The sequence below is a fragment of the Phoenix dactylifera genome, chromosome 5 (genome assembly GCF_051530095.1).
Source record: "Phoenix dactylifera cultivar Ajwa chromosome 5, Ajwa_hap1_PhDact_Kaust_v1.1, whole genome shotgun sequence".
Taxonomy (NCBI): Eukaryota; Viridiplantae; Streptophyta; class Magnoliopsida; order Arecales; family Arecaceae; genus Phoenix; species Phoenix dactylifera.
In genome coordinates, this window is record NC_143194.1 from 22,974,894 (window position 1) to 22,990,072 (window position 15,179).

General features: G+C 47.3%; 1 protein-coding gene across 6 annotated transcripts in view; it reads left to right on the forward strand.

The window, feature by feature from the left end:
• The window catches only part of LOC103711028 (ATP-dependent 6-phosphofructokinase 5, chloroplastic), a 34,402-nt gene that overhangs the window by 8,376 nt on the left and 10,847 nt on the right, over positions 1 to 15,179 (forward strand). For 5 of the 6 annotated variants that reach the window (XR_015987152.2, XR_015987151.1, XM_088721878.1 and 2 more), the window contains exons 5-11: positions 3,719 to 3,811; positions 3,943 to 4,044; positions 4,182 to 4,256; positions 4,956 to 5,096; positions 5,284 to 5,400; positions 5,487 to 5,591; positions 6,055 to 6,135. Coding sequence is in view for 4 of the 6 variants with exons in the window: in XM_088721878.1 (XP_088578004.1) it covers positions 3,719 to 3,811; positions 3,943 to 4,044; positions 4,182 to 4,256; positions 4,956 to 5,096; positions 5,284 to 5,400; positions 5,487 to 5,591; positions 6,055 to 6,135 (714 nt within the window). In the remaining 2 variants the exon portion in view is untranslated. The remainder of the gene's footprint in view (positions 1 to 3,718; positions 3,812 to 3,942; positions 4,045 to 4,181; positions 4,257 to 4,955; positions 5,097 to 5,283; positions 5,401 to 5,486; positions 5,592 to 6,054; positions 6,136 to 15,179) is intronic. The other variant, XM_026806207.3, reaches the window with a different exon arrangement.

Below are 15,179 nucleotides of genomic sequence, written 5' to 3' on the forward strand. Positions count from 1 at the left end.
TCATTTAAACAATATATGAATATGGTATGGTATAATCAGTATGTCATGGTTAACCTTCCTACCCTTATCTTAGGTTAAACCTCTTTTATCATGATCAGACAAATCATCCAGGCCTTTTGTACTTATCGTATACCAAACCCAATGCATACATTTTATCACAATGCCTAGTGATTTTACACCTAGGCACTGAATTTATTTTTGCTACTTTTGTCATATCCCAAGCGATCATAATCTCAAGATCTGATACATTTCTATCACAATCCTTAGTGACCTTAAACTTATGTTTTGATACCATTCGTAACAACCTAAGACCTCATCCAAAATGGCTAGTTGGAAGCAAAGTCGGAGGAACTGGTACCGGGCACTGTACCGGTTCTCTGGTGGGACGACTCAGTACGGGCCGTGCCGGGCCTGTACCGAGAGAGGAACCGTGGGAGAGAGAAAAAGAGAATGAGAGAGCGAGTGGGGGAGAGAGGGCCGGTGGAGGCCACGACAGGCAAGGCCATGGTCGGTTCCCTTGTTTCGAACGAAATAGGGATCCGACCGCGACTAAATTTTTTTGCATTTTTTAAGTAAAGTCGGCAAATTTCTTTCCTTCTTCTTCTTCGGCTTTGGCAACGGGTTCCATTTCCGTTGCTGGAACTGTACCAGTGAGCCACCGGTACGGCTCGGGACGGTTCCGCCGACCCTAGCTGGAAGGTATTTTTTGGGTTTCTTAGTCCTGTGTAAGTATTCAAGATCTCCTCGGAGAATGACCAATGTGGGACCAAACACACGCCCGCACGTGCCCTCACATACCCTCCCCGTTCAAGCCCTGACATCCTTGTTAGGCTAAGGGTTCATACTTCATACCCTCTCCTAGTCCACATAGGCCATGGGCCAGGTCTCTCTGATACCATTTGTCATAACCCAGGACCTCACCCAATATGGCTAGCCAGAAGGTATTTTTTGGATTCCTTAGTCATGTATGAGCATCGAAAATCTTCTCGGCGAATAACTGATGTGGGACTAAACATACGCCTACACGGGTTCTCACAGTTGGTGCCTAGGCTTGAGATCAAGGTTCGTCATCTCAGTATCGGATCCCATACCAGTGCCACACTAGCCTAATGTCAGTACGGTATGATACGGAGTTTTTTTGCCATACCGACACTCAGTACGCCACCCATAGCGGATACCGGTATCGAATCGGTACGGTACGCTCCATACTGCTCGGTCCGGGCCGGTACGGAATATCGTGCTTGAGAGAATGTTACATGATGATACTTCTTACGATATGCAGTGCCTGAATTATATGTGCAATCACAAGTAACCTCCCAATCAAAAGTGCTAGAGAAAATATATTAGTTTATCTGTAGTTGTAGAATATATGTTTCTCTCATATGTATAGCCTTTGTTTGAATCTGCATATGGCTTATATGTAGCAAGGTTTTAAATACTGGTACTGAACCCCTTATCATTTTTCCATTAGAAGAGTACAGTATTGATACAGTACTGGTATCAAATCTATGTACTGAACCTAAAAAAAAGAGAAAAATCATTGGTACCAACCGGAACAGTCCATATGGTACTATCAGTATGTATCAATATAGACCGATATAGCTGGTACATGCCAGTATATATGGTTTCAGGCTCCCTGCATCTGTTTTGCATTGGAACGGTATGATTCCTGTGGTACCTCCCTGTTCTGGCAGTTCTGAATCCATGATATGCAGAGTCTATAAGTACATTCAGCTGGAATCAGGTATCTTGTGCATTTTTGTGTGTCCAGCTAATTGCATGTATATGGTTTTATGTCAGGCATTTGAATCCAGCACCTGATCTTTTAAAATTTCCTGGTATCATAACTTGGAATTGTTACCTTGAATCATGGTTAAATCTTTATTGATGAATCATGCAAGACTTACTGCATGAAATCCTCACTACATGATCTAATTGTTGCAATATCATTGTAGCCATAATTGCCTAAATGGTGATCAATGTGTAAGAAGTCTTCAGATGGGGAAGTTTCTTGGGCTTTTTGACAGTGTGCTGTCTCAGGACACTGGATATGCTTCTGGATAAAGGAATGGATCTCCAATAAACATGTCAGTTTGGATCACTTTTGCACTAATGGACAGTGGCAGCATAAACCTTGCAATCTGTCGTACCATCAATAAAACTTCTATGTCAAATGGGCATAAATTATGCTGGATTCACCTCCTATAATTTATTTCTATTTGCAATTTTTGTGAGTTACATCATCTCTGACTCTCAAATGCCCCTTTTGTGTGTACGGACCTCCTTGTATTTTGACTAGTTGCTCGTAAGAGGACATGATATCATGTGCTTATGACAAATTTCCTTTGAGTTTGTGCTTTAATCATGTATATCTTCTCACTTCTTGCCCTCAATTTTCTTTTTTTTTTGCATCAGATTTCGTTAGTTTTGGGATAAAAAAACATCTCTCTTATTGACTGACATCATATATTGAACTCTTGTCACCTTAACCTTAGATTTTTTGCTTGTTTTTTTTTTTTTGGGTATTTTCCTTGTTTTTGTACATGGGGTCTTCTACCTTACTATTTTGTACACTCCATCTTAGATATCACATTAGTACAGAGTAGCTGCTTTTCCCGGTTAGAAAAGTCACTAAGCATTATTTTGTGAGTACCCATTTCTTTTGATTCCTCATTAGGCCTTTATCTCCATCGTTCATTATATGGGACACACTTCTTTCTACTTCTCCAATCATTTCCTTTCTTTCTACCTTGCAGGTTCCCCTAGTACACTAGTATTCCTTTTGGACTATGGTTTTTCCTCCATATTTACCATCTTGACTATTTGTAGTTCCTACCTCATGTATTAGGTGTAAGGTTTTTATCTTTGAATTCAGATTCCTTTCCTCCAGATTTATTTAGAACTGGGACTCCCTTTTTTCAGTTCTTTATTATCCCTCAACAAGTTCTATTCTGCTGCCCTAATTGCATACTTGATGCTTGTTTATGAGTTAATATCCTTGAAAAATTATGTTGCATAACCTTTGTTTCGTTATGGCCCTAAAGCAACAATCTTGGTTATTGCTGCTTGTGATTCTTGCGACTTCAAGATCATCTGCTTCTGCTGTATATCCTCGTACCTACTTTACATTCCTAAAATACACAGTTTAAGATTCAGCTAACTTTTTTAACCATTTCTTTTGACATTTCACATGCATGTCTTTCCTATCTTCTATTGTTGTCATCACATTTTCACTCCATACATATTTGTCCAGTTTAGATGTTTGGCAGTTAACTTTGCTGGTCTATATGCTTCTTTTACCTTGGTTTTTGTTGGCCAGCTTTTCTCAGGACTAGCCTATATAGCCAACCTTATCATCTTTTCATTGTACATTTCCCAAAGATTTTATCTGTATATTTTATATGATGGTATGTTCCTTGTGGTGGTGTGAATGCAAAAAAATATTTAGAAAACATAGGTAACTCATGGAGTGTGTGCACACTCAGTATACCCCTCAAACTCATGGTAGTCATAAACTGACAGGGGTCAAAAGAGAATTGATAAGTACGGAACTCTGCAATCGTATTTACCGAGGCTAGTGAAAGGATTTGAATCATTTGATATTTATGAGAAACATCCATATAAAATTATCTTCATCCAAATTTTATTGTTCATTTCTGTCATGATATATGCGAGTTCTAATTTCTAAATATATTGTCATGTTTATTTTCTGATGCAGATAGTTATCACGCTTGAAATTTATGGTGTGAAAAACATCGTAGGTGTACCATTTGGTTATCGAGGGTTTGTAAAGGGAGTACCTGAAATATCAGTATGTTCTTTGCTCTCAATATATGTAACCATACTGCAGAGCATTTTTCTGTTGCAAAATTGCTGGCAGAAGCTCTTGATGGATTTTCAATACAGTGTTCTACATCATACAGCAGGTAATTTTGTTTGCAGCTTTCACGAAGAGTGGTACAAAACATTCACCTTGGTGGAGGAAGCATACTGGGAGTTGCTAGAGGAGGTCCTAGTGTCAAGGAGATTGTTGACAGGATGCAGGTATGATTCTGGCTTCTGTCACATGGCAGGATTTAATGCCTTGTTCATTTTATTTCATTGCTAGTGTTTTAACTTGTAGAATGAATCCCATGATGTCAGGCTGAATATTCTGAATAGATCTTTCACCCTGATGCCAGGAACGCAACATCAACATGCTATTTGTTTTGGGTGGAAATGGGACGCATGCCGGTGCTAATGCAATACATAAGGAGGTTGTTGATCTGCATTTTTGTTAATCTGTTAGTGACAAGCCTCTCAAATATTTGCTCTCTCTCTCTCTCTCTCTCTCTGTGCACGCGCGCACGCGCATCTGTGCATGCATGTGGTTGTCTTCCGTGTGTTGTGCACTTGCTTATCTGTCATTCTAGATGTATGGGAATTTTGCTAAAATATATATATTTTTTGATGTTTTACAATATGTCGATATTCATTTTTAGAATGATTATTTTGTTTGCTTGACTTTTAATTGGCACTTCGAACTTGGAAATTCATTGTTTTTCATTTTTTCAACTTTTGAGGTGTATCTGATTATTGTTTGGGTTTGTCTTGATAGCCTTTTACCTTATTTCTTGGTCCAATTTCTCTTGATATAGTCTTTATGACAAGGTCTAACAAATCATTTCTAAAACATTCTGTTGGCAACATTTGTTTCTTTTTAATTTTTTGACATAAAGATATCATTTCATGTAAGTGATTTTGCCTCTGTCCACATACCTGCAATGAGAGCTTTACTGTAGGAACTTTGATTTTGCAGTGCTGTAAGAGATGGATGAGAGTAGCTCTTTCTGTCATGATCTAATGTCTTTCAATTTTCTTTTTTTTGGTCATGCCTTGACATCTCTGATATGTAAATGATTTGCCATCACCTGTACACCTGCCAGAGCTTCCTATAAAGTAGTTTGATTGTGCAGTGTCAAAGGAGATGGATGAGAGTGGCTGTTGTTGGTGTCCCTAAAACTATTGATAATGACATTCTACTGATGGACAAGACCTTTGGCTTTGACACAGCTGTTGAAGAAGCCCAGAGAGCTATAAATTCTGCATATATTGAGGTCCAATATGGCGTCAATTGTTATTTTTTTGGATTATTTTTATATTCACTATTGTCATCAAAAATTTCTGCATTTTGTCATTAAGCACTTTGACAACTTACAGTCTCCTGCCAAATTCCTTGGTTTATATTGCATTTCCATCATCAAATTGTTGAATTTTTTCATTTAACTGTAAATTTAATTGCAGGCACATAGTGCATACCATGGAATTGGTATTGTGAAATTGATGGGTCGAAGCAGTGGATTTATAGCTATGCATGCATCACTAGCCAGTGGACAAGTTGATATATGTTTGATCCCAGAGGTATGCATGCTAGAAAAGCAAAATGTTTGCTATTGAACTGAGATTTCTTTTTATGACAACAGCCAGATTTTCTTTTCTATCTGAAGGTACCATTTAATCTACATGGTCCAAATGGTGTTTTGAGCCATCTAAAGTATCTCATTGAGACAAAGAGATCAGCTGTAGTTTGTGTGGCTGAGGGGGCTGGACAAGTGAGTCACATATTTTATTTGTAGTCATTAGTCATTTTGACAAGTTGACATTGTGATTTAACATCTTTAATTTCCTTAAATTTTAATATTTGATTTTTCAGCTAAAAGCTACTGTTGCATGTAGTGTTACACATTATAGTTGCATTGCAAGTTGTGAGAATTCTAGGTAGGGTCAGTGGTTATGAGTTAACTACTTATCTCCACAATGCATGGTATAATACTTCAACATGCTTAGCCACCATCTGCAATTAAATGAGCAGTGGAGTTTCAAATTTAGATAAAAAAGGCCATGGAAATAGAAATTCCAGACAGCCTCTGTTTGATTTTCTTGGCCAAAATTTAAGGTGCTTCCAGTGTATTGAGCTAAGAGAGGTTTTGGGTCCTTTGTGTTTTATGTCAGAATCTTTGATATAATGGAATTTTCAATTTATAGTTCTAAACGAATCACCCTATGATGTTGCAGAATTTGCTCCAGAAGACACATGCAAGGAATGCAAATGGAAATATCATACTTGGAGATATTGGTGTACATATTCAACAAGAGGTTGGTAATGCTATTTCCACATTCAGATACTAGAGAGATATTAACTCATAGTATATGCTACTTGCAGCAAAATGATTCCCATTGCTTGTAGTTACTACTTGTTGGGACAGCTGAGCAGTAAATTCCTAATAAAGGACCAGTCATCTAGATCAAATTTAAAAGGACCAGTCATCTAGATCAAATTTAAAAAGTCATAGGTGTCATTTTCTCAGGAAAAAAAAAGGGAGGAACAAGTATCCACCTAGGGTAGGGTAAGTACTGAAAGTTTAAGTTTAATGTTAACATCCAATATGGTGTGAATTTTCAATAAAGTCTGTTAGTCCTTTTCTAGATGCTCAAATCTGTTATCCACATGATCTCTCTCATGGAGTTGGCAATAGCTAAGTTGAGAAGGTTAACAAAAAAAGGGGCACGAGGCATCAAATTCTCTGCCAGTTATCCAAATCATAAGCTTCCAATATGTTTGAATCTGTGAATTGGTGCATATTCTCAATGGTTCTGTGAATTGGTGCATATTCTCAATGGTCATGCCCTTTCATATCTGAGCAACCAGAGGTTTCAGGTTCGAGTCTTGGTTGGTGCACCCCCAAGTATCTGGCCTTCGGTAATTATGATGCAGACGGGTCTTCTCTATCTCTCTCTATTCTCTCCCTCCCTCTCTCTCTCTCTAAAAAAAAAGAAAAAGAATCCCTATAAACAGATGATTTTTCTGCTATTCTGAAATTCTAGGAATTGCTCGATAACAGTTGGTTCTCTCCAACCGGCTTCTCTATTCTGTTATTTTCTCTTTCACAATGCATCCATCCATTGTGGAGAGGTCAAAATTATATCTTGCTTGGGCATCCGAAGAGATCCTGAATCAAGATCCGCTGTACCGACCGTACCGACGTACCGATGAGCACCGGTACTGGTACCATACCGAACCGAATCCGTACCGTACCGGTTCAGGCCAAAAGCCAAAAAAAAATTTGAGCTCGGTACGGACCGGTCGGTACAAGTCGGTACGGGCCGGTACTGGTTTGGTACGGATCGGTACGGGCCAAATAGTCGGAACCGAAAAATATAGCTGCACCGTACCGGTTCCGTCCGATACCGGTACGTACCAGCCTGTACCGGCCCGTACTGATCGGTACGGCAGACCATGCCTTGAATGCATTTTATGTTTTTTTCTTTCTTGTTGTCCATATCACCATCCTTCTTTCACTATATTATCTAAAACTGAAGTTACCATGGCCTAGATTGTTAGATTGCAGTACTACTTGTCAATTTTAGATTATATACACATTTTACTACGTATGAAATGCGCATACATTTTTTGATATTATGGTCCATTGTTCTCCTAAAGGTCACCCACCAAAAATTTAGATGTATCCGTATGGACGTAATGTCCTAATTAGTGGATTGTGCAGTGAACTAAGTTTTGGCAACTCTTTATTCTCTTTGTAGTGTGGCATAAGATCTCATATTGGGCCTTTGTGAGAGCTCAGTCAAATAACTATCCCATGTTAAAGCTTTTGCTATTGAATTCCATTCTTGGATTTCAAGAAAGTATGCTCTCTTTATTTTGGTATACTAAGTGTTGAGGGAAAACCCAAGTCGTCCCGGAACAAAGGCGCCGACCAGAAGGCGCCGACCAGAAGGCGCCGACCTGACTACGCTCGAACTAAGGGCGCCCGACTCGGCAACTGCCTCGGCTCGGCACCCGACCAGGCGCTGAATTCCGAAATGCCTTGCCTAAGTATTCGACCCCAGCTTAAGCCCTTAAAGGAGCCTTACTCCAGATACTCAATCTCACCATATCCTGCTACCGTCGTCAAGCCATTAATGCACATGGCTTTTGCAGGCCTCCGGCACACCCGATCATTAATGCGCGTGGCCTCTGCAGGCCTTCGGCGCACTCAACCATTAAATGAGTATGGTTCATGATGATCTCCGGTTTATTCAGCCATCAAAACGTATGACTTCTCCTGATCTCCGGTTCACTCAACGATTAAAGCGTATGGCTTCTGTCGTCTACGGACGTCGAGCCTCTTACGGCAAACCCACTTAATCGCTGATGATGGCATGACTCGACGACGACTTAAGGGCTCCGGCCTGATCTCCAACAGTAACGGTGTTGACTCACACGATCGAACATTAATTCTACTGCATGCCAGACTGTACGACAGGCCGATTGCCCCGTCACATCACAGGTAACCCAGCTCCCTCTATAAAAGGGGAATTCCTCCATTTGAGGGGGGGCGGAACAATGAGAACTCCAACTTCTTACTGCTATCTTCACTCTTATACTGGCCCCCTCTGACTTAAGCATCGGAGGGCCGGCGTCGGAGACCCCGGCCACTGGCTTCTTGCAGGTCTTCCGGAGGACGCCACACCCCGACGGACCGTCACCCATCACCGCCGATTTCCACCGGAGCTCCTCCTTCCTGGCCCAGCGGTCGCCCCCGGGTCCAAATTCCAGCAACAGTTGGCGCTAGAGGAAGGGCCCGAGTCGCGGCCATGAAGCTGAGAAGCAAGGGAGCTTCTAATGCCTCCCGGCGTCCTCCATCTAGTCCCGGATATTCTGTCCAGAACTCACCACCTCCGGCTGATTCGACTCTCCAAGTTCGGCCGGAACAGTTTGATGCCCTGGTGCAGCAGGTTCAGGCCTTGGCTGTTATTGTCCAAGGCCTGCAACCTGGGGGCGTCCCGACAGCACCATTACCTCAGGCCCCGGTTCAGCCGGTGCCCCCCGCAAGTGGACTGGCCCTCCAGGGCCAAGATCTCCATGCCCGAGTATCCTCCTGGAGAGAACCCCCAGTGAGGGGTCCTGGCGACTGGCCGCAACCGTCAGAGGCCGAGTCAGTCCCAGGGCAGCCTGCGCCCGAGCGGACCACCGCGGTGACCCCCCAGAGTGACGAGCTCGACAAGAAAGTCGAGAGACTGGAGCGCCAGATCGAAGCGCTCCACAGGAGGAGGGTGGGGCGCGAGGGTGACTTCGAGTTCACCACGAGGTCCCCTTTTTCCCAACAAATTGAGGACGAGCCGGTCCCGCCGAGGTTCAAAATGCCCCAGGTGGAGCCCTACAATGGCACGACCGACCCCCTCGACCATCTGGAAAGTTATCGGGCCCTGATGGCGCTGCAGGGATCCTCGGAGGCCATGCTTTGCAAGGCCTTCCCGGCAACGCTTCGGGGACCAGCTCGGCTTTGGTTTGCCGGGTTGAAACCCAGCACGGTCTCCTCTTTCGAGCAGCTCGGCAGGCAGTTCGCCACCAACTTTGCTGCCAGCCGACCCCAGCGACGAACTTCAGACTCCCTCCTCGACATAAAGCAAAAGGAGGGGGAGTCGCTCAGGGAATATTTGGACCGCTTCACTGCTGCAACCTGGGAGGTCCGCGAGCTGGACCAGTCCATAGCTATGTCGGCACTCAAGACTGGAGCCCGGTCTTATAGGTTTCTCTTCTCTATTGAGAAGAATTTCCCAGCCGACCTCACCGAGATGTTAGTCAGGGCGCGGAAGTACGCGAAAGCCGAGGAAGCCGTCGCTTCTAGACAGAGCGGAGCTGAGCAGACCTCCAAAAAGCAGAAAAGGCGTCGTGAGGAGCGTGGCCACCCCAGAAGCCCGTCTCCGCGCCGAGCCAAGAACCCGCCCCATCTGAAGAGTCCACCCCGGCTGCGGGGACCGCCCTGACCAAGGTCTCCACCTCGCCCGAGATCACCACCGCGGCTCCGCACACCCAACGGGAGGTACGAAAATTACACTCCCCTTACCGCTCCTCAGACTGAGATTCTCATGGAGATCGAGGGACGGGATTATTTCCGGCCTCCGCCTCCAAGGCGAGACCCCGGAGCCTGGCGTAATCCCCGGAAGTACTGCCGTTTTCACCGGGACCACGACCATGATACGGAGGACTGCTTCCAGCTCCGAGACGAAATCGAAGCACTCATTCGCCGAGGAGTACTCGACCGGTTCGTGCGAAACCGGCGTGAAGAGAAAAGGCCAGCGGAGAATGCCGCACAGCCCGAAGATCCAAATGCCAACAGGCCCATCGCCGGCACTATCAACACCATTCGAGGCGGAGCTACAGAGGAAGGGGCCACCTCGAAGCGCCTGCGCGCCTCCGAAACCATCTCCTTCTCGGACGAGGACTTGGAGGGAGTCGAAACTCCCCACGACGATGCTGTGGTCGTCTCGATGGTTATGAATAGATTTGATGTAAAACGCGTCTTAATTGATAATGGAAGCTCGGCGAATGTTTTGTATTTTGACGCCTATTCTAGAATGGGGATGACAGAAAAGCAACTGCGAAGGATGAACGCCCCGCTGGTCGGATTTACTGGAGACTCGGTCCCTGTGGAGGGCAAGGTCAATCTCCTGGTCACGGTCGGACTCGTCCTCCGAGAACGTAACGTGAGGATGGATTTCCTCGTAGTGCGTTTTCCCTCAGCCTATAATGCCATCCTCGGGCGACCAAGGCTCAACGCTCTTCGAGCCGTGGTCTCGACCCGCCACCTACTCATGCGATTCCCCACCAGCCTTGGAGTCGGCAAAGTCCGTGGGGACCAGGCGGTAGCGAGACGATGCTACATGGCGACCCACGAGGCAAAGCAACCGGCCGAGGTGTCAGTTCCGACAACAGATGACCAGCCCTCGGCCGAAACTTTAGAGGCACGGGTCGGCCCTCAGAAGAATCGGATAGAGCCTGGTGAGCTGCTCATTCAAATTTCTTTACGCGAAAACTTTCCCGAGCTAACCGTGCAGGTCGGCTCCGGCCTCGATGATCGCGAGAGAGATCGCCTCGTCAGCTTCCTGCGGAACAACATGGACGTCTTCGCCTGGTCGCCCGCGGATATGCCGGGGATAAATTCGGAGGTCATGGTCCACCGACTCCAAGTAAAACCAACCTGCAAGCCTGTGCGACAAAAGAAGCGAGGTGCCGCCCCCGAACGACAACGAGCAGCAGTCGAGGAAGTTGATAAACTCCTCAAGGCCGGTTTCATCCGGGAGATATCCTATCCAGAGTGGCTCGCCAATGTGGTCCTCGTCAAAAAGGCTAGCGGAAAATGGCGTATGTGCGTGGACTACACCGACTTGAACAACGCCTGCCCAAAGGACAGCTTTCCACTCTCCAGCATCGACCAGCTCGTGGACTCCACCTCGGGACATGAGCTGTTGGCATTCATGGACGCCTTCTCCGGATACAACCAGATCCGGATGGCGCCAGAAGATGAAGAAAAGACAGCCTTCATCACCGACGGGGTACCTATTGCTACAAGGTGATGCCCTTTGGTTTAAAGAACGCTGGAGTAACTTATCAAAGGCTGGTCAGCCGAATCTTCGAAGACCAAATAGGCCGAAACATGGAGGTCTACGTTGACGACATGTTGGTGAAGAGTCGAACAACGAACGACCATGTGGCTGACCTCGACGAAGCGTTCACCACGCTTCGGAGGTACCAGATGAAGCTCAACCCCGCGAAATGCGCATTCGGAGTGACCTCGGGCAAGTTCCTTGGTTTCGTGATTACCCAACGGGGAATCGAAGCCAATCCTGAGAAGATCCGAGTGCTCCAAGAGATGGTACCCCCGAGAACAGTTAAAGAGGTACAGCAGCTTACGGGACGGGTTGCAGCTCTCGAAAGATTTGTCTCCCGATCAGCCGAGCGCTGTCTCCCGTTCTTCACGGCTCTCAAGCGGCCGAAGAACCTCTTGTGGTCGGCAGAGTGCCAGCAAGCTTTTGAAGAGCTCAAGCACCTTCTCGCTTCTCCTCCTTTGCTCACGAAGCCTCAGCAGGGTGAGCTCCTTTACCTGTACTTGGCTGTTTCCCCAGTTGCAGTGAGCTCAGTCCTAGTTCGAGAGGAGAATAAGCTTCAGAGACCGATATACTACGCTAGTCGGGTCTTAAAGGATGCTGAGACCCGATACTCCAAGCTGGAAAAGACCATCTTTGCCTTGATCATCTCAGTTCGGAGACTCCGGCCTTACTTCCAAGCCCACGCAGTGGCCGTACTCACCGACCAGCCGATGAAGCAGATCCTGCAAAGATCAGACCGTGCGGGTCGAATTACTAAGTGGGTCGTCGAGCTCGGGGAGTTCGACCTCGAGTACCGATCCAGACCGGCAATCAAGGCACAGGCACTCGCCGACTTTATAGTCGAGTGCACTGTGCCGGACGAGGCCGAGCCCGAACCCGAGCCCGCGCCAATAGAGCAGACCCCGAGCTCGGCATGGGCTCTGCACATCGATGGTTCTTCGAACTCGGGGGGTAGCGGAGCGGGTCTCATTCTCACCAGTCCAGATGGAGTGGTTGCTGAGCAGGCTCTACGCCTCGAGTTTCCCACTTCCAACAATGCGGCGGAATACGAAGCACTCATCGCCGGGCTCAAGTTGGCCAAGGAGCTAGAAGTGAAGGACCTGAGGGTCTTCAGCGACTCTCAGCTGGTCGTGAACCAAATCTTGGGTGACTTTGAAGCCAGAGACCCCACAATGCAGGAGTATCTCCGGAAGGTGCGGGACCTCACCTCGACCTTGAGTTCTTTCCGCATCCAACATATTGCCAGGTCGGAGAACCTCAGAGCAGACCAGCTGTCAAAGTTGGCGTCTTCTCGCATGAGCGAGCTTCCCAAAGCGGCGGCGCTGGAGTATCTCCAAAAACCCAGCACGGAGGAGCCCGAGCAGGCCCTTTGCATTGAGGTCGAGCCGAGCTGGATGGACGAGCTCATTAGCTATCTGCGAGATGAAGTCCTCCCCAGTGATGAACGCAAGGCTCGCCGAGTAAAGCGTTCCGCCGCCCAGTACATATTGTACGAGGAAAAGCTTTATCGGAGATCTTTTACCTCTCCCCTCCTCAGATGTCTCCGCCCGACAGAGGCGGATTATGCAATGCGAGAAGTCCATGAAGGAATTTGTGGAAATCATTTGGGGGGACGAGCACTGGCGCATAAGATTTTGCGCCAAGGATACTACTGGCCGACACTCCAGAAGGATACCCTGGACTTCGTCCGAAGGTGCGACCGATGCCAGAGAAACGCCAATGTCCAACGCCGACCCTCGGCCCCGTTGACCTCTATCAGCTCCCCTTGGCCTTTCGCCCAATGGGGAATTGATATCCTGGGACCATTTCCTCTGGCAACCGGGCAAAGAAAATTCCTAGTCGTCTCCATCGACTATTTCACTAAATGGGTGGAAGCCGAGCCAGTCGCCCGGATCACCGAGCAGAAGATGCGGAATTTTGTCTGGAAGTCAATAATCTGCAGATTCGGACTCCCTCGCATCCTCATATCAGACAACGGCCGCCAGTTCGACAACGTTCGCTTTAGAGAGTTTTGCTCCGAGCTTGGCATCAACCACCGCTTCACCTCGGTCGCGCACCCTCAGACGAACGGAGAAATCGAGGTAACAAATCGTACTATCTTGCAGGGGCTCAAAGCCAGGCTCGACCAGTCCAAAGGACAGTGGGTCGAAGACCTGTATAACGTCCTGTGGGCTTATCGGACCACGTTCCGTGTCCCCACCGGCGAAACTCCTTTCAATTTAACATATGGAACGGAAACCGTCATCCCACTGGAGATCGGACTCCCTTCTCCGAGGGTGGAGCATTATGATGCCAGCTCCAGCTCCTCGCAGCTCAGAAATAACCTGGACCCAATCGAGGAGACGAGGGAAGCCGCCCGAGTTCGCATGGCGAGGTACCAGCAAAAGACAGCGCAATACTACAATGCTAAAGTCAAAGTCAAATCCTCCAAATCGGAGGACCTCGTCCTTAGAAGAGCTGAGGCCTCCCAGCCGGCCGAGCAAGGGAAGCTGGCTCCGAACTGGGAGGGACCCTACCGAGTCGCACGAGTCCAACGACCCGGGGCGTACAAGCTGGAATCTCTCGACGGGACCCCTATTCCACGAAGTTGGAGTTCCGAAAATCTCCGGGTGTACTACCAATAGAACCCCAAGGGGTTCTCCGTTTCAATCATAAATCTCACCTTTCTACCATGGCTTATTTGCAATTGTTCAATTGTGCCAAATTTCTCCTAATGCTTATATGTCTCGTGACTCCCAGACTTGGCCCAGCTCGTCAACCAGCATCGAGCGAAGCCGGGCGCCTTGGCGAAACTCCGGAGCGCCGATGTCGAGCTCGGTCTCGATCTCCACCAAATACCTCGGCACTTCGGGAAGGCGGAGCAGTGCCCTCGTGGCCCTCCGTGGCGCTCAACAACGGGGTAATACCTTTGCGGTCCCCCCGCGGCGCCTCCTCGACTACGGTCGGGATGCCCCGACGAGTCGACAGTGAGCTCGAGCTCCCTCGACCTCGGGATGACGGGGTAGTACCTTTGCGGGCCCCGGACAAACGTTCGTGATCGCCGAAAACGTTCGTGATCGCTGAAAACGTTCGTGATCACCGAAAACGTTCGTGGTCGACAATACATGTTCGTGATCGCCGAAAATGTTCGTGGTCGGCAATACATGTTCGTGGTCGACAACATGTTCGTGGTCGACAATACATGTTCGTGATCGCCGAAAACGTTCGTGGTCGCCAAAAATGTTCGTGGTCGACAATACATGTTCGTGATCGCCGAAAACGTTCGTGATCGCCGAAAATGTTCGCGGTCGGCAATACATGTTCGTGGTCGGCAATACATGTTCGTGGTCGACAACATGTTCGTGGTCGACAATACATGTTCGTGGTCGATAATAAATGTTCGTGATCAGCAAAACGTTCGTGATCGACAAAATGTTCGTGGTCGACTATACGTTCGTGATTGGTAATAAACATCCCTGATGGCAACCAATTCTCCTAATGCGCCGGCGTCCCCAGGAAGTGGACCCCGAGCAGGAGAGCACCCTCAAAAATGGCCAAGCAAAACTGCCAACCTCAGCAGGGGATGCTCGACTCTAACAGTACAAAAGGTACATTTTAGATTATGATTACATTATTTTATTCGTTCCTGCAACGACTAAGTGCATAAATAAAATCCCGACTAGCGCCAGAGCGCTCGGCCGGGCCGATCGTCGCCTGGTCCCATCCGCCCCGCATGCACTGCTCGGCGGCGAACCCTAACTCGGTTTATA